This window comes from Canis lupus, chromosome 9, assembly GCF_003254725.2.
Source record: "Canis lupus dingo isolate Sandy chromosome 9, ASM325472v2, whole genome shotgun sequence".
Lineage (NCBI taxonomy): Eukaryota > Metazoa > Chordata > Mammalia > Carnivora > Canidae > Canis > Canis lupus.
The window spans coordinates 48,382,329-48,401,353 of record NC_064251.1 but is presented as its reverse complement, the minus strand read 5'-3'; the positions used below and the strand labels follow the sequence as shown (position 1 = coordinate 48,401,353).

Here is a 19,025-nt window from a genome sequence, read left to right as displayed (position 1 = left end):
AGGCCCATAACTTGGCTCCTGCACCCCACAGTCAGGAACCAAGAATATTCTTCTTTGTCCAGGAACCCACCAGAAGACACACTTTTCTGTGCCTCTAGAGGTTGCCCCACTGACCCCAGTCCAGCTGTAGATTAAAGTAACCCCATGACCTTGAAGTGGTGGGCTAGGAACACTTGTGCTCACAAGGACCTGGAAGAAGACACACTCTTCTACATAAGCCTGCCAACCTGTAGATCTTGAAGAGTCCCTGTAACCAATATCCAGCTTCAAAGAGACATCTCTGCAGTTTATTAGGACCAGCTCCAGGCACCCTTGCCAGGAAGTTAAATCTTGAATCATGAAAAGTGCTTCCTTGTCAATTAACTCTCCCTATTCAGCCTTACATTCCACGTACTCCTTTGGTCCCTATGACCCACTCCCACATTGCTCCTCTATAAACAAGAGGAACTTCTAGTTCTTGCCAGGATATATCGGCTAATGTATTAGTTTCCTATTGCTGCTGTGACTGACTGCCACACACATAGTGATTTAAAAAAACAGAGATTTATTCTCTAATGGCTCTAGGGGGCAAAAGTCCAAATGAGTTGTACAGGGCTAACTTCAAATGTTAGCAAGGAAAGTTTTTCTGGAGGCTCCAGGGGAGAATGCATTCCTTGTCTCCCCCAGTTTCCAGTGACTGCTGGCATTCCTTGCCATGTGATCCCCTCACTCTCTCTCTGCTTCCTCTTCACATTGCCTTCTCTTCTGTAATCAAATATCCCTCAACTTGTCTCTCGTAAGTACTCTTGTGATGACGTTTAGAGCCCACTTGAATGGTTCAGAATCATCTCCCCAGATGAAGACCCCTACCAATCACACTTACAATGTCCTATTTTTCCCACATAAAGTTAATTTCAGGGATTAGGACCTGGTTATCCGGGGTGGGGGGCATTATTCAGCCTCCCACAGCCAGGTATGGGATTCTTTTCAGTGAGTAAATGATCTCTTGCATCATAGGTGGGATTGCCTTTCTCAAAATATGCTGGGGCCTAATTCCAATTATTCTGGAGACACAAAGGAGACATGGGTAATGTTCTTGAGAATGGCAAAAATCACCTTGCAAGGCATCTGCTTTATATGAGGTCTTTGCATGGCCAGCAAACAAAAGGTTGATTTCCACCAGCAAAGGAAAAGGGTTGCTTTTGCCAAGTGGCTACACGAGAGACTAGGGCTTCAAAATTCTCATGCTCAACCTCTCAAATATCCCCATTCCAGGACTCAGGGTCTCACTCCTTCCACAAAAGGGATCTGGATTTAGCAAAGGAGACCCCACCCCCAGCCCCACCCCCACTGAGCTGCACATTCACCTTCCTTGTAGCTCTGCCACCCTTAAAATTAGGTACAAGAACTGATGTTCAGGGCTGTTTGCCTTGTGGCTGCAGAAGATTAATGTCTCATGAATGCTGCCAGGGAAGTTTTCTGGCTTTCACAATGTATCCTAAATTGATCGTTGGCTGACCTGGGCCTATCATTGTTCCTTCAGGGACCCAGGAAAGTTAACAGAAGCTACCTTTAATTCTTAAAACTCCACAATTCTTGTAATTATCATGATTCTCTTCATATTCATGTGCTAGTGCTAGCACATGACCCAGTGCTTCACCTTTCACCTCATCCCAACATACCACAACGGAGTCTCAGTGGTGAAACTATGCTTATCACCCACCTCACTCACCCCAAAAAGTGGCGAATGGTCCAGTTCCAGAATTCCATCTGGAGGACATGCTTCCTAGGGCTACTCCCAGTACCAACTGTCTTAGTCGGGCTCTCCCAAAAGCAGAGATTGAGACCAGATGCAGCTTAACCGGGAAGTCATCTCAGCAGCAGGAGCCCCTGAGAGGAAGACTGAGGTTATGAGGATACAAAGAAGGAAGAAGTGTCCCTGACTGAGGGGTTCAGCACCAAAATCTCTGCTATGGATGTCCAGCAGAGACTTGATTATACATGAGGATATAGAACGCCTCCAGAATTGTCTGAAGAATGGGTGCTGGGGTGTTTATCCATTGGCTTCCCTTTGCTATTGGCAAGGTGCTATCTTCAATCTGAGCACACGTGCTCAGACCTAGCGAGCACCCCATCCCCACTCCCAGTATTTATGGCATCAGAGGATCCTAAGGAAAAGGCTACCTTCTGTCAGGCTGCCACAAGCAAAGCCTGTAGGGAACTGTCCAACCCAGCCACAGCTGAAATGAAGAAAGGTTGAGGGAGATGTGAGTCAGATATCTGATATGTCTACCACAGCATGCTTCCTAGAAGTGTCGTGAGGATTCACAGGGACTCCAGGCTCGTAAAGTGCTTAGCATATTACCAGGTACCAAGCAAATACCTGTAAATGTTATCAGTTGGTATGCTGATGTGTTGCCAAACCTCTACTAGCAGCTTAGTGAATCTTACTTCATTTAATCTGCAAGCAATGCTCTATGATAGGGAATATGCTCATTTCCCAAATGAGGAAACTGAGGCTCAAAAGGGAACAGCAACTTGTCTAAGGTCAACCACTAATAATCAGAAAACAGGTCTGTCTACAGTGCAATTTCCTACTTTAGAAGGCTTCTCTGGTGGGAGAAGACAGAGCACCCTCTCTTGGGAGAAAAGGGTTGAGTAGGTAGTGTTGAGTATAGGAGTCAGAGGAACACAGCCCTCAAACTTCCCACATCTTCTGTTTACTAGTCTGCAGCCTTCACTGGGGCTTTCAATCCCTCAGAACCTGGCCTAGACAGGCAGCTCCACGGGAGTGCTCCTAGCATAATATAGCTCTTCTGCTCCCATTTTCAAAGTCATTGAACATACCCAAGACACAGTCCCAAGGGCTCCCACTAACAAGGCCCTGAGGGAGAAAGCACCACATTCCTGAGGACTCATTAAGAAACTGGGTTTAAAGAAAGCTTCTCCCCCTTGCCTCTCTTCTGGGGCCTCCTCATCACCAGGTCCAAGGCAAGTCTAGAAATTAGCTTGTCTCTGCTTGAAGGCTCTGCTTGAGTCTGACATCTGAGAAATAAACCCCTCCCTTAGCAAACCTATATCTAGTCCCACATACACTAGCTTCCTGAGTGGCTTTGAGGATTTTAATAAGTTCTGTAGACCTCAGTGATACCACCATAAAGTGGAATTTATATTACTTCTCCTAATTATCTCTTATAAAGCTAGGGTTAGAGATAAACCCTCCTCCCCCCCCCCTTTTAAGAAAGTCTAAATACCAGAAGGTATAAGGTATGGTTCCTATATTTAGGAAGGGTTGTTTACAAAACAACTTGTCTCTCTCCCCATCTGTCTCCTTCCTTCTGGGAGGGATAACACTGTAAAGAGTATACCTCTACGACAGAGAGAATATCAGCTTGTTTCCCTCATTTGTTATATATTGTCCCTTAACTTGCTTTCTGGTGGATAACTGTGTCTGCATAGCTCCTCATCTTCTTTCCTGAAGAGCCTCACTGGCTTCTATACCCATGGCCAGGTGAGTATGCTCTGGGGTCCTAACCATGCTCTTACAAAGCAGAGATGGGACCTCATTGCTGCCATCAGCTCAAATCTGATTTTTTATGTGGTGCAATTGATATCTCCTAGAGAAAGAAAACGTTTTAGGAGAAGATCTGAAGACACAATCCAAAAATCCTGGATCCTCAGAAAAGGGCCCCTCTGTCCACACCCCCATTTCTTGGAAGCCTGTTCTCTGTTAGTCTTAGGAGAGAATATGAAGGGATTCACTGAGTCTGGTTCACTGCCCAGGACCACATCAGGCAAATTCCACTGCATCAGGCAACCTGGAAACTTCACTCCAGTTGCAGGTCTTGTTGAATCTTTTTGTCACTGGGAACATGGAGGGATTGTTTGGAGTTCCAGAGTAGGGAGCTGTAAAAGCTGGGTAAGGAGAATCTGGGACTCATAACAAAACTCTGAAAATGATAATGCAGGAAGAATTCTCATGATGGGCATCATGGTGACCCCTTAGATACTCTGGATGTCTCTGGATAATCAGAAGTCTCCCAGAATTCCACTGATTTCAAGAAAGCTGTATCTCTCACCATCTGAAGGTTGGTGGCAGTTGCTTTGTTGTTCTTTTGTCTTATTTAACTGTAAGGTATGCCCCTTTAAGGGCCTTATTCTTTTGAGTAGTTTACCTGAAAGGAAACATGTTAGTGTGTACAGCTACATTATCTGGTTGTCCCATAAAACCAAGGAAAGTAGTGTTCTCTGCAACAACCTTGCACCCTATACCTGTCTCTATACTTCCCCTAAATCACACTAATCCATAAAAGTCTAGCTCAAGTTCCAATTTGTCCAGAAAGTCTTCCGTGACAACACTGGGCCATGCTCTATTTCTCTGCAATTCTGTGAACACTTGAGCCATTCACTCATTTATTTAATAAACATTGAGAATCTACTATGTCTAAAGCATTATGATAAGTATAACTATTGTAAAACTGAATGAAATGTTTTGGTCCTCATGTCACTTACAGAGAAGTAGGGGAGATATACTCTACAGAAAAATGATTTATCAAGAAGATAAACAATAATAAGTTACATGAAATAATGTGTTGTAAGAGCTTGGGAGACAGACAGACAAAAGTTTTGATACAGGGAACTTCCAGGAAACCACTCTTAAGTCAAGTCTTGAAATATGTGGAAAATGGAGTTGGAAGAGAGCCATTGCAGGTAGAGAAAATGGCATGAACAAGGAGGTAGAAAATCACAGGGTCACAATCTAATCCTTATGTTAAAATAGACCCAAAAGGGAAAACGGAGAGTAGTTCATTGTGCTTTAATGTAGTAAATGTATAGAGCTGCTATCCACTCATTGATCTGTCCATTTGCAAAGCACTTATCAATTTCATTGATGAGGAGTATGCCTGAGAATGATCCTCCATCTCACCAGTCATGTGATCCTAGAATTTTAAGGGTATTTTAAAGATCACTGCATCCAAATTTTCACTCATGTGAGCCCCTTACTGTTTCCCTTCTGTTAGTCACCAGACTCCCAAGTGCTTCCCTCTGATTCCAGTGTATTCTATGCAAGGGCATGACATTACTTTTAGGAAGCTCTAGCTCTACTTATTCCATGGGCAATAGACAAACATTGATTTTTTTTATCAGAATCTTATTACAAGATCTGCAAAACTTGGCTCAATATGGCTCTCTATTTATGTGTCTGCTTCATTTGAGGATCTCTCCTTAGAGCTATTGGTCAAACCACTATGTCCAAGTCAAGGACAAGTGGAAGGTAGCTGTGCGATGCAGAAAGCCAACTGCACCCAGATGCAGCCAACCCACAGGTCATGCTTACAGCATTGTTTTTAGAGGCAAGTAGCAGATACTATAAAAAGAATAAATAATTTTAAGCTGTTATTCAAAGTCTAATGTAAAGGCTTAATTAGCACCAAGAATATTAACAATTTATTGACCAAGGGAGTTTTATACTTCAGCATATGTCCCTCACCTTGGAGAAATGTACCCGGTGACCTATCTGATATCTGCAATCATGGGTCTCAGCCTTGCTATATCTTTGCTTGAACTTCAGTATCTCTAGAAGCTTTGAAACGTGGGTTTTCAAATGCTTTCTGGTGTCTCTGAAAATATTAATTTTTCTATTTTGAAATCTGCTTATTGGTTTGGGCTGATCACCCAGAATAAAATGTTGAAACCCATCTTATTACATTTAAAGAGGAAGTCTGCTTTTGCCTTAATTCATTTTCCCAAGTATTCTTACCCTTTCAACTAGGACAGGATGGGAGAGACAAAGCTGTGATGATTTTGGACATCTCAGCTAAGAATGTAATTAAAGGCATTAAGGATCAGTGAGTGAGGTGTGACCTGGGGAGTGGAAATATCCCCTAGATAGTTGAGAACTTACCTGACTGAGGCTCGGAACATGGGAGGTTTAAACATTTGTGTTGAATAAATAAATCAGAGTGGACTGATAGCTCCCTTCCTGGGACATTTCCTTACAGAAACTCATGGATCCAGAAGTTGGAGCCAACAGGACATCTGTTACTGAGTTCATTCTAGTGGGCCTAGTGGAAACAGAACAGCTACAGTCTGTGGTCTTTGTAGTCTTCCTCTTTGCCTACCTGGTCACAGTCGGAGGCAACCTCAGCATCCTGGCTGCCATCTTGGTGGAACCCAAACTCCACACACCCATGTACTTCTTCCTGGGGAACCTGTCAGTGCTGGATGTTGGGTGCATCACTGTCACTGTTCCCTCAATGTTGGCTCGCCTCCTGTCCCACAAACGTACAGTTCCCTACAGGGCCTGCCTCACACAACTTTTCTTCTTTCACCTTCTGGCTGGGATGGACTGCTTCCTGTTGACTGTCATGGCCTATGACCGATTCCTGGCCATTTGCCGACCCCTCACCTACAACACCCACATGAGCCAGAACGTCCAGAGAATATTGGTAGCTGTGTCCTGGGCTTTAGGTTTCACCAATGCACTAAATCACACTATTGCCCTAACTACCCTCAACTTCTGTGGTCCTAATATAGTCAATAACTTCTACTGTGACCTCCCACAGCTCTTCCAGCTCTCTTGCTCTAGCACCCAGCTCAACGAGTTGCTGCTCTTTGTGGCAGCAGCCTTCATGGCTGTAGCCCCCTTGGTCCTCATCACTGTGTCCTATGCACAGGTGGCAGCTGCAGTTCTACAAATTCGTTCAGTGGAAGGCAGGAATAAGGCCTTTTCCACATGTGGCTCCCACCTCACTGTGGTTTGCCTTTTCTATGGTACTGGTATCTTCAACTACATGTGTCTTGGTTCTGAAGAGTCTTCAGACAAGGATAAAGGGGTTGGGGTCTTCAACACTGTTATCAATCCCATGCTGAACCCACTTATCTACAGCCTTAGAAACCCTGATGTTCAGGATGCCCTGTGGCGGGTATTTGTGGGGAGGAAGTCATTGACCTAAGGGCTAATAGTGTCCCATCTTTCCTGCCTTTTCTGGATTAAGAAAAACTTCCCATGAAGGCAATAACCTAGAAAAATGGTCCATAGCCAGTATCTCTCACTGCCTGAAGATTTATGTGATGTATTTGTCCTGCATAGAAGCCCTACATAATTGATTCAAACAGCAAATATTTATTAAATTGCTTCAGTGATCCAGAAACTCTCCTAGGGGACTAGTAAACAAAAAAGACAGAAGTCTCTGCACTTATGCTGCTCACATTCTAATGAAGAGAGACAAAATATATAAATAAGCATCATATATGGAATATCACAGAGCAATAAGGGCTATAAAGAAAAACAAATAAAATAAAGGGATATGAGCAAGTGCCCTGGGTAAGTTGCTACCTTGTGTGTGGCTATACTCATTTTCTGCATAGATTTGAAGCCTTGGAAGCTTGGACAGCAATGTCCTGCAAGGAATGACTATTGGCTAATAGGTAACCAATTAACCTAAGTAACCAGGAATATCACTGTGAAGTGTTCTTCAGGTAGGGACATAGGATTCCACCAAATCAGAATGCAGAAAGCCATTGTAACCATTGGCGCAGGGCCAAGTTTATTCTATTCTATACTTCACCTTTGACCTCCAAGAAAAATCAATTTCTTTTCTTCACTACCACACAAGAACCCATTAGGATGGTTAGTGAACAGACAGGGTCTATAGAGAGAAATGGATCACTAAATTAAAGCTACATTAATGCATACATGACATATCTTCATGTCAAAAAAAGGAATGTTCCATCTCCATCTCTGCCATGTCTTTGTTATTGGATGAATTTTTTTTGTTGACATATATGATAAAGTCTTTGGAAGAATGAACATTTATGCTTCAACCAGGCCCTTCAATTTTTTTTCCAGTGAGAAATGTACAATATAACCTTTTCCTTCAAAATCTTATTTTTAACTCCCAAACCTCCTAGCTCTGACAATGCTCATAAATGAAGTTTCTGGGAGTGGTGTCTCTTCCTAACTTTATAATTACAACAGTATAGCTCCAATCCAGAGAATTTTCTCATCTTAATGTTTATCCAGCCTTCAACTCATCCATTTCTGATTTGCATATTTTCTCCAGCCTCCACTGGGGGGCTATTTACCCTATCCTGGCAATTCTACTGTCCTTCTGCTGTGTCATTCCTAAATCTGTCCCATGGCTAAACATGTGACTTCCCTGTGATCTCTTCTTGGAGCCATGGAACTGAGGCCAGGCTGAAATGTGGATGGGAAGAAAACACAAGAGAGATATGACAGGAATGGGAGTGGAGGAATGAAGATATAACATGAAAATATAGGGAGGAACAGGATAGGATGGTGAGCAGAAGGGGTAAGAAGGAAGGACAGAAATTAGAGAGGAAATTGAGAGAGGATGGGGTAATTGGTATTATCAAATGAGATGCCTCAGGAATGTTGAGCTCAAAGATGAGTATGGAGGGACACCTGGGTGGCTCAGCGCTAGAGGGTCTGCCTTTGGCTCAGGGTGTGATCCTGGAATCCCGGGATTGAGTCTTGCATCAGCTCCCTGCGGGAAGCCTTCCTCTGCCCGTGTCTCTGCCTGTCTCTGTCTCTCATGAATAAATAAATAAAATCTTAAAAAGAAAAAAATATGAGTATGGAGAAAGTAAAGAATGAATGACGATGGGAGATGAGAATAAAATTCCTATTACGGAATCACTTCCTACTATGTGGCTTGTGGCCTGAGATAATTAGCACCTTTGATGTTATTGTTGGGCTCCCCCTTCCCCATTTTCTTCTAACTAGGAAAAAAATAAGTTTTGCTGAAGGTATAATAATGAAAAATAGTCTAGGTACTCCTCTTCTGCTTCCTCTGGCTGGGTGCCAATCCTAGAAGAACAGAGAGTAGAGCTGACAGATAGGGGAGAAGAAGGGTGGATTTGTATGCTCAGAGTTCATCCCCCACAATTCCACTGCTCCACCTAGTTGTCAGCCTCCCTGCCTTTGGGGACAGTGCTTGCTGATACAGTCTGAGGAGCTGAGATGAAGTATGTCTCTTTCCTGACACTCTTGGGTCTCCAGACACCTCAGGGCTAAAGAGAATGAGCTCCCCTGAAAGGGAAAAATTCTTGTGAGTAAAAATCAGGAATGTGGACTGTAACCACTGCTCTGAAACCTTAGAAATTTCCTTTCTATGGCTGGGCTTGTTCCTACCTATACCATAAAAGATCATCTCTACAGTTCTTCACATTAAATGATCCTTGATTACAATAAACTGGATTAGCTTTTTCCTAGGGCTGAACTCAAAACATTTTGAGAATATTATCACCAGTATTTCTACCACTCCACCTACCCTGTGAGCATTTGACACTGCCCCAACTAGTCTTGTTTATTACCCATCTAACATCTCCAGACCTTGGTGAGAAAGAACAGGGACTGGACTCTGGTCTTCTCAGCCCTAACTGAAAAGTCCAGTTTTCCTTGATAGCTGAAACTCTATGCCCCATGAGTAGCATATCTTGTAGGAATGCAGAAGCAGGATATCTACCAAAGGAGAGACTCAACTACGAAGTCTGGCAAGAATGAAACCAAACCAATCTGTGCCAAGATGGACCCCAGAGCTGGCCTTTCCCTGCTTTCTCTATTGTTATAATACTAAAAATCATGCCCAGGGGTAGAGACTTGACATGCTAATCACACATACAACACATGAAGAAGCATGACTTCTCTGTGTGCAGGTGCCAATAAATCCCCACCTCTACATGCTTAAGAGACACTCTTTTCCTGTTCCATAGAAAACTTTTCTTCTTCTGCCCATGTATTTGCCTCTTCCTTTTCCTCATAAAAAGCCCCTTGCTTTCATCCAGTAAGTGGGGCACTGTCTGGGTGTCTATCAGAACCTGCGATCTCTGAATTGCAATTCTTTAATCCTAAATAAATGCTCATTTGCCTCTCACTGTGGCTCTTTATTTTCAGATTGACAGTCTCTATAATGCTTCATGATGGGATCCCTGGGTGGCGCAGCGGTTTAGTGCCTGCCTTTGGCCCAGGGCGCGATCCTGGAGACCTGGGATTGAATCCCACGTTGGGCCCTCGATGCATGGAGCCTGCTTCTACCTCTGCCTATGTCTCTGCCTCTCTCTCTCTCTCTCTCTGTGTGTGTGTGTGTGACTATCATAAATAAATAAAAATAGAAAAAATATATATATAATGCTTTATGATTTTGTATCCCACATTGAGTGGAAATTTTTTTTCCCCATCTATATCAGGTAAGATAGACTAGGTTACACTGTGCTAACAGCCCCCCCCCCACCCCCCGCCATCTCAGTGGTTTTCAAAAGCAAAGATTCAATTCTTATTTATGTGACCTCAATTATTTGATAGATCTAGAAGAGTTATTATTGTTTTGATTGCTCACCTTTTTTCTTATTTTGAGGATGAGAATAAGGACTTCCTGGTCAGGGAGGAAACCAGAAGTCTACATTTTATTTTACCTGATAATTGCTGGTAGTGAAAATTTATGGTTTTCCTAACTTCTATTTCCCCTTTTCTAATAGCTATCAGTTTCTATTTGCATCCAGGTGGTTTTGGGAATGTGGTCCCACCTGTGGCTCCAGAGTGGAGGTACTGGCATATATTCTATGTGGGCATGTAGCCTAAGCTACTTTAATACAATTCTTCACACTAGCATTTCACAACTGGGTTTCCATAACAGAATTAAGCCCTATATAAAATTCTCTGAATGACGATTCTCTCAATTCTCCCAAGGCCCCATAGCCAGCAACATGCTAGAGGAACAGGACAGAAGTTAACCCACTACATAGAATGGACACCTTAGGTCATTAGAACTCAATTCCCTTTGGGACTGTGGTTGAGAAGAGTCATTATAGACTTGCTTCTAATAAAGGGAATTTTCAACTTTTAATGTTTGTGAGCTCGCTCCTGGGCTCCCAAGGTCACATTGACTTCTCCAAACTTCAAAGCATGGGCAATATTTCTGCCCTGAGCACACATTGTACATCTGTTTTGCTAGCAAATAAACTAAAAGAAACATGTCAAACTCAAGGTAAGATAAAAACCTCCCCAAGTTCCGTTCCCATATCTCCGAAGCCTACAACCTTGCACATACGAAAAGCATAAGGTAAAATCTGTAGTTTTCTTAAATTTCCTTCACCACAATGATTTGTAACTCTTGATGTAACAAAACCACATATATTCCTGTATTAAACATTCCTTCTCCAGAGCACTCTCTTCGTGAAGATTGTGTATCCCAGGCAGGAATATTACTCAGCCATTAGAAACGACAAATACCCACCATTTGCTTCAACGTGGATGGAACTGGAGGGTATTATGCTGAGTGAAGTAAGTCAATCGGAGAAGGACAAACATTGTATGTTCTCATTCATTTGGGGAATATAAATAATAGTGAAAGGGAATATAAGGGAAGGGAGAAGAAATGTGTGGGAAATATCAGAAAGGGAGACAGAACATAAAGACTCCTAACTCTGGGAAACAAACTAGGGGTGGTGGAAGGGGAGGAGGGCGGGGGGTGGGGGTGAATGGGTGATGGGCACTGAGGGGGGCACTTGACTGGATGAGCACTGGGTGTTATTCTGTAAGTTGGTAAATTGAACACCAATAAAAAATAAATTTATTTAAAAAAGGAGAAATTCTAAAAGGATTTCTCATTTTGAGTCAACACACCTGGTCAAGCAAAGAAATATCTTTGCCCTCAGAAGTCTGACAGGCATCAAAGAGCTACCAAATGAATCGAGGAACCAAAACACAGGGAAAAAAAGAATCCCAGAGAGACATTACTGACAATCGTGCTGTTTTCCTTACAAGCCATTTGTTTGATTCTGAGGCAGGGGCTAAGAGGGCTGAGCCATGAACCCAGCTTTAGCAGGCTTACAGAGCCAGAGAGACAAAAAGTGGAGTTAGAGTCCTGATCAAGTGAAGGATGATAAAGCACTCCAAGTGTTCAACTGGGACTTCCAACATGCTCCATTCTAGAAGTAAGGCAAAATGGTGTGACAAGACAAGGTTCTTGTCTCACAGAGTCGAAGACTCAAAATGGTGAAGTGTTGTGAAAGTTTATTAAGTGAAGGTGAGAGCAGACTGGAAAGAAAAAGCTCTCTAGAATGAAAGGGGTCCCGAATGGGTTGCCACTGAGTGTTTCTAGGGCCTGTCTTTTATTGAAAAGTTGACCAAGGAGCTTGTAGCCTTGAGATTCTTGTGCCATCTTGGTTTGAGCAAGGACTATTAATAACATCCTTAATGACTTACTTCTTTGAGGTCTGGCCATTTTCTGTGATTACAATGAAGCCACCAAAGAAAGATACTCTCTAATATCTGGGGCCAGGTGGTCTGGTCTATTCCCTATCTCTTGGTCACTCTGGCTTAGTGCTTTTGCCTGCCAGGAATAGCCTTATAGCCTAGTCAGGGTCCCCCTATTTCTCTCTGCCTATACCTTAACCTTTCCTTACTCAACAGGAAATAAGCCAACCCTCATAAACAATATTCCTGAAACTACAGGATAGTCCTAAACTATACACACACACACACACACACACACACACACACATATACATACTATGTTTTTTCCACATACATACCTAGGATAAAGTGTAATTGATAAAGTAGGTACAGTAAGAGATTAATAACAATAAGTAATAATAAAATAAAACAGTGAAGCATAATAAAAATTACATTAATGTGGTCTTTTCTCTCTTAAAATATCTTAACTCCTCTCATGGTGATGTGAGATGATATAATGCCTACATGATGAGATGAAGTGAGATGAATGATATTGTGATGTAGCATCAGTAGACTTTTGACGTTCTGGGAATGTGTCAGGAGGATCATCTGCTTCCTGAATGTGGTTGATCACTGGTAACCAAAATCGCAGAGAGCAAAACCACGTTTAAGGGGGGACTATTGAACAATCAGAGCTTACGTCACAGGTCTTTTAACTAGGCTATGGGGAAAATGCCTACATGTCCTATAATAACAGTTTCTTACAATCTGCCACAGTTTAAAAGACCAAATTAAGCACCATTAATGGGATATCAGGGGCTTAGCATAAGAGACACCATCTTGTATATAGCTGCTATTTTTGTAACCTTATGTCTGTTAAAACTGCATAATGTCCCTATACCTAGGGTTTCAGGAAGTATACACTAGACATTCGCTTAAACCAGCTTTTTGGCTTCTGTACAATGCTTATCAAGCGACTAGCGCTCAACAGAAACTGTCAACAGGATGCGGTTTATGCCTTTAGTAACCTAACCTTGAGATTACTTGGGGTTTTGAGATTTTGGAGTGCATGAGCCGCCTCACAGCCCCCAGCTTTTAATAAGCTTAATTTGGCCTTCTGACTGCTGTATATATATAAAATTCACTGCTCTAGATATAACATTAACACTGAAGATTTTATTTTTAAGCTTATTTTTTAAATCTTTTATTTAAAGATTTTATTTATTTATTTGAGAGAGAGAGAGAGCATGAGCAGGGAGGAGGAGTGGAGGGAGAAGCAGACTCCTGCTGAGCAGAGAGCCCAATGTGGGGCTGGATCCCAGGACCCTGGGATCACAACCTGAGCCAAAGTCAGACACTTAACCAACTGAGCCACCCACACTCAGGAGTTTAAATAAAATATATATTTATTGGGATGAAGAGGACAAAGAAGGATACAGAGACACCATCTGCCATTCCTCCTCCTTCTGCCTCCTCTGTCCAAAGGTGTCCAAGGAAGATACGCCCATGGTCTGGATGTCATCCCTTCTGGATGATTGAAGAAGAAGTGATTTATTGTGGAGCGGACTTGACACCATCCTACCAGGCAGTGATTGACACACTCACTGCAGCAGCCCTGCTGTGGTCAGTGCAGGCCTTCCAGTGCCTTCCTTTGGATTGCTGAGAGAGGGGGAGGCTTTTTTTCTCATGGTCACAGCTTCCTGGGGAGTGACAGATCAGAAGCTGAGCTCACCAGAAACCTTGTCCCATCTTGGTAGAACAAGGTTGCTAAAGAAGCACAATGTTGCTTTGGATTTTGCCTGTTGTATTTAAAAGTTCTGGAGCTTTCTCGCCTTCCCACATCCCACAAGGCTAATACACACAAACAAAACAAAAACAAGATCTTGTGACCCCTCTTGGGAAAGTCTAGGTCATTATAAACTTTGTGGAGGATGATTCAGGAAATGTATCAAAGGCTCTGAACAATAAAAACATTTGGCCCCACAATTCCATTTCACCAATTTCCTCTAAGGAAACATTAAAGAAGACAGCAAAGATGTACACATGGAGACACTATTGCCATGTTGCAAACAATAGGAAAACGAAACAGCAACTAAATATTGAATGAGTGTGGTAAATGAATTCTGCTATATTTATTAAATTGCACACTGAAATACTGTGTAGGCATTAAAGTATAAGGCAACTGAATATTTACTAACATAGAAAGGCATTATTAAGTGAAAAAGCAAGTTTCAAAACAATTTGAATTCATTATGAAATCTATCTATCTATCTATGGAGCAGAAGTCAAAGTTTAGAATTTATACCAAATAGTTGTCTTTGGGTAGTAGAAATACAGGTAATTATTTTGGGTTTATTTTTATTTGAACATTTTTTGCAAGAAATGCATATTTGTTAGCTTAATAAAAACAATGAAAGTTAAAACCAACAAATGAGGTACCTCCTGGTGGTACCTCATTGTCTACAGACTCTATCTTAAGCTCTTGTAAAAGGCATTGGAGGCCATTTGAAATCCTTCGCACCTACCCTCTAAACTTTATCACTGGCTGCCGCTTGTCTCAGCAGGTACACTCAGCTGGCACGTTCTCCTCACTTGTCAGGCTGTTTCCTGCCTGTGTCTTTGTCCACCTGTTCCTGCTTAATAATAATCACACTGAATATGGGCCACCTATTATCTCTTTAAATCTCACGGCTACCCTCTGAGTGACAAAATGCTATTGCACTCAATGTACAGATGGCCTAGCTGGGGATGACTATGACCACACAAGGGATAGGTAGGGCTGGGACGAGAATGCTGGCTGGCTACTGCAGACAGGAAGACTCCTCTACATACCATTTTCCCTCCTCTCTTGCAGCAATATTACTTTGCCCCACCACTTTCCCTGGGTAGCTCTTTGCATGGCATGGCGTTACGTTAAGTCTTAGCTCAGCTGTCACCACCCTTAGGAAGCCTCCCCTGAATCTTCCCTCACTAACAAGCCAAGCTAGGCTTTCCTCCTTTGTGCCCCCACAACCCTTCTGCCCAGAGCATAAACACTGCCTTCAGACATGGTACTAAAATACTCTTCTTCCCTGTCTATTGTGAGTTCCTGATTCAAGTTTGTAACCCAATTTGAGGCCGTTAATAGGCACTTGGTCATTATCAATTGAGTGAATTGAACCTCCAATCAATTCAATTCTCCCTGTCTGTCAAAGTCTAGTCTGGCTCCACTGACTAATCTGCAAAGGATTGCTCCCTCTTTCCATCTGCCACATCCCAGTGTAACCCTTCTCATTAGTTGCTATTCAGTTTCTATTCATTGCATTGTACATGGCTGGTTGAACCAAGTATAGATTGAGTCTCACAGTTACTTCCTGCATTCTACTGCCTCCACCACCACTTCTTTTTTTTTTAATAATAAATTTATTTTTTTATTGGTGTTCAATTTGCCAACATACAGAATAACACCCAGTGCTCATCCCGTCAAGTGCCCCCCTCAGTGCCCGTCACCCATTCACCCCCACCCCCCGCCCTCCTCCCCTTCTACCACCCATAAGTTCATTTCCCAGAGTTAGGAATCTTTCATGTTCTGTCTCCCTTTCTGATATTTCCTACCCATTTCTTCTCCCATCCTGTCTATTCCCTTTGTTCATGAGTGTGTGTGAAGCTGGGGAGTTTTGTTTTGAATGAAGGATACAGCGGTAGCAAACAGGAGAGATGGCTCAATGGAGTGAGGAGCCACAGTAATGACAGGTAGGATGGGCTGCCCAATGTTATGGTCTTCCCATAGAAGAAAGGCACAGTAAATATTGCTTTGAAGACCAAGAGGTGAAAATCAACCTAGAGCAAAGGAAAAGAACTTGTCTACAAGTTTTGCCTGAACAACAGGGGACAATGTCCAGAGAAAGCATAGGTTAGCACAAAAGCAGTGGAAGCTGTGCCCAGCAGAGCTGGAAATGGGCAACCTCTCCCAGTGAACCTGCCACAGGATAGTGCAAGTTGTCTTTTCCAGGTGGCTTATAAGCAGCAGGTGTATTAGAGAGGGCCAGGTCAGGACCATGAGTGGATGTGTGCTAGAGAGCACCAGAGACCGACCCCTCCCTGGGTCATAACCTGGCATATTTTATTTTGTGTGTGTGTGTGTGTGTGTGTGTTTAGTGTCTTTTTATTTTTTTTATAAATTTATTTTTTATTGGTGTTCAATTTGCCAACATACAGAATAACACCCGGTGTTCATCCCATCAAGTGTCCCCCTCAGTGCCCGTCACCCAGTCACCCCCACCCACCTCCCTTTCCACCATCCCTAGTTCGTTTCCCAGAGTTAGGATTCTCTCATGTTCTGTCTCCCTCCCTGATATTTCCCACTCATTTTTTCTCCTTTCCCCTTTATTCCCTTTCACTATTTTTTATATTCCCCAAATGAATGAGACCATATAACGTTTGTCCTTCTCTGATAGACTTATTTCACTCAGCATAATACCCTCCTGTTCCATCCACGTCGAAGCACATGGTGGGTATTTGTCATTTCTAATGGCTGAGTAATTTTCCATTGTATACATAAACCACATCTTCTTTATCCATTCCTCTTTCGATGGACACCGAGGCTCCTTCCACAGTTTGGCTATTGTAGACATTGCTGCTATGAACATCGGGGTGCATGTGTCCCGGCGTTTCATTGCATCTGTATCTTTGGGGTAAATCCCCAGCAGTGCAATTACTGGGTCATAGGGCAGATCTATTTTTAACTCCCTGAGGAACCTCCACACAGTTTTCCAGAGTGGCTGTACCAGTTCACATTCCCACCAACAGTGCAAAAGAGTTCCCCTTTCTCCGCATCCTCTCCAACATTTGTGGTTTCCTGCCTTGTTAATTTTCCCCATTCTCACTGGTGTGAGGTGGTATCTCATTGTGGTTTTGATTTGTATTTCCCTGATGGCAAGTGATGCGGAGCATTTTCTCATGTGCTTGTTGCCCATGTCTATGTCTTCCTCTGTGAGATTTCTGTTCATGTCTTTTGCCCATTTCATGATTGGACTGTTTGTTTGTTTGCTGTTTGGCATATTTTGAAAGGCTAGAGTGGTGGCACTGTAGTCCTATGATCAGGAAAGCTGAAAGATTAGAACCTGCAAAATTCCAGTATTAGTGTTAGCACTGCCAAAGCTGGCGAGTCCTGGGGACAGTGGGTTACATATAGGTGTCTTTTCTTCATCACAGATATATAAGCTGATTCTGAACTGGAGCTATGTCCTAATCACTCTTGTGTCTCCCATAGGACAATGGCTTGCACAGGGTAGAGGAAATACCCAGTCTCCACTTCAATACCCAAAATTATCTCATGTCAACCTCTGGAAGGCTTTCCCTAGGAACAGTCTTCCCAGAGCCCCATGCATGTCCTTGTTCCTCAGGCTGTAGATGAAAGGGTTCATCATGGGGGTCACCACAGCATACATCACTGTGGCTACTGAGTCCTTCATGGAGTAGGTCTGGAGGGGCTGCAGATATACCATACCAAGTGTCCCATAGAAGAGGGAGACTACAGCCAAATGGGAGGCACAGGTGGAGAAGGCTTTGTACTTCCCAGTGGCTGAGGGTATTCGGAGGATGGCTCTGACAATTCGGACATAGGACATGATCATGAACCCTAAGGGGGTGAGGAAGATAAAGCAGCCTGTGGCAATCAGCACTGTGTGATTGACTTGAGTGTTGGAACATGCGAGCCTCAGCAGAACATACATCTCACAGAAGATGTAGTGGATCTTCCGGGATCCACAGAATGTCACTCTGGTCATGAGGAGGGTGTGGGTTAGGCCATAGAGGGCAGAAAGTGCCCAACACAAGGCGAGGAGCAAAATACAGAGTCCAGGGCTCATGGCTGTGGTGTAGTGGAGGGGGCGGCAGATGGCCACATAGCGGTCATATGCCATTGTGGCCAGGATGAGGTTGTCCAGGGCCACCAAGGAGACTAGGAAGTAAAGCTGTGTCAGACACCCTGCATAGGAGATGGCTTTGTTCTGAGACTGGAGGCTCACCAGCATCTTGGGTATTGTATTGGTGACAAAGAAGAGGTCAGTGAAGGAAAGGTTGGCCAGGAAGAAGTACATGGGAGCGTGCAGGCGAGGATCAAAGCTGATGGCCAGGATGATGAGCACATTTCCCACCACTGTGACCAGGTACATGGACAGGAACATCCAGAACTGGACCCGCTGCTGCTCAGGACTCTCAGAAATCCCCAGGAGCAGGAACTCAGAGACTCCACTATTGTTGACTCCATCCATTTCCCCAACTGTCTGCAACATAGGGACCAACAAATGTTTGCTTACTAAGTGCCTTCAATTGAACAAAGACATTCATAAGCAAAATTAATTGTTTTCTTAGCATTAAAATAGGTTAGACTAAATTTTGTAATTAAAATTTTATTATCAAAGTATAATTGATATACAATGTTATATTAGTTTCAGGTATACAACAGTGATGCAATTCTATACATCATGCAATGCTCACCACAGTATATGTAGTCATCATCTGTCACCATACAATGTTATTACAATATTATTAGCGATATTCTCTATGCTGTACTTTTCATTTCCCTGGCTTATTTTATAACTGGAAGTCGATACCTCTTACCTCTTTCATCTATTTCACCCATCCTCCCACCCTCCTCCTCTCTGGCAACCACCAATTTGTTCTCTGCATTTAAGAGTCTGTTTGGTTTTTTGTTTCTTTTGCTTTCCTATATTCTACATATAAATGAAATCTTCTCAGGCAAGGAAAACAAAAGCAAAGTTGAACCATTGAGACTATACCAAAATACAAAGATTTACACAGCAAAGGAAACCATCAACATAACAAAAAGTCAACCTAGTGAATA

The 19,025-nt window shown here is 42.9% G+C and overlaps 2 protein-coding genes across 2 annotated transcripts; one reads left to right on the top strand and one right to left on the bottom strand.

The window, feature by feature from the left end:
- The first annotated feature begins 5,975 nt into the window (after window positions 1-5,975).
- LOC112677101 (olfactory receptor 3A2-like) lies at window positions 5,976-6,935 on the top strand. The gene has a single exon (XM_025474972.3). The coding sequence runs from the start codon at window positions 5,988-5,990 to the stop codon at window positions 6,933-6,935; it is 948 nt and encodes a 315-aa protein (XP_025330757.3). The 5' UTR covers window positions 5,976-5,987.
- A 10,555-nt stretch (window positions 6,936-17,490) lies between these two features.
- LOC112677102 (olfactory receptor 1D2) lies at window positions 17,491-18,471 on the bottom strand. The gene has a single exon (XM_025474973.3). It carries the CDS (start codon window positions 18,451-18,453, stop codon window positions 17,491-17,493), a length of 963 nt encoding a protein of 320 aa, XP_025330758.1. The 5' UTR covers window positions 18,454-18,471.
- Window positions 18,472-19,025: the final 554 nt, after the last annotated feature.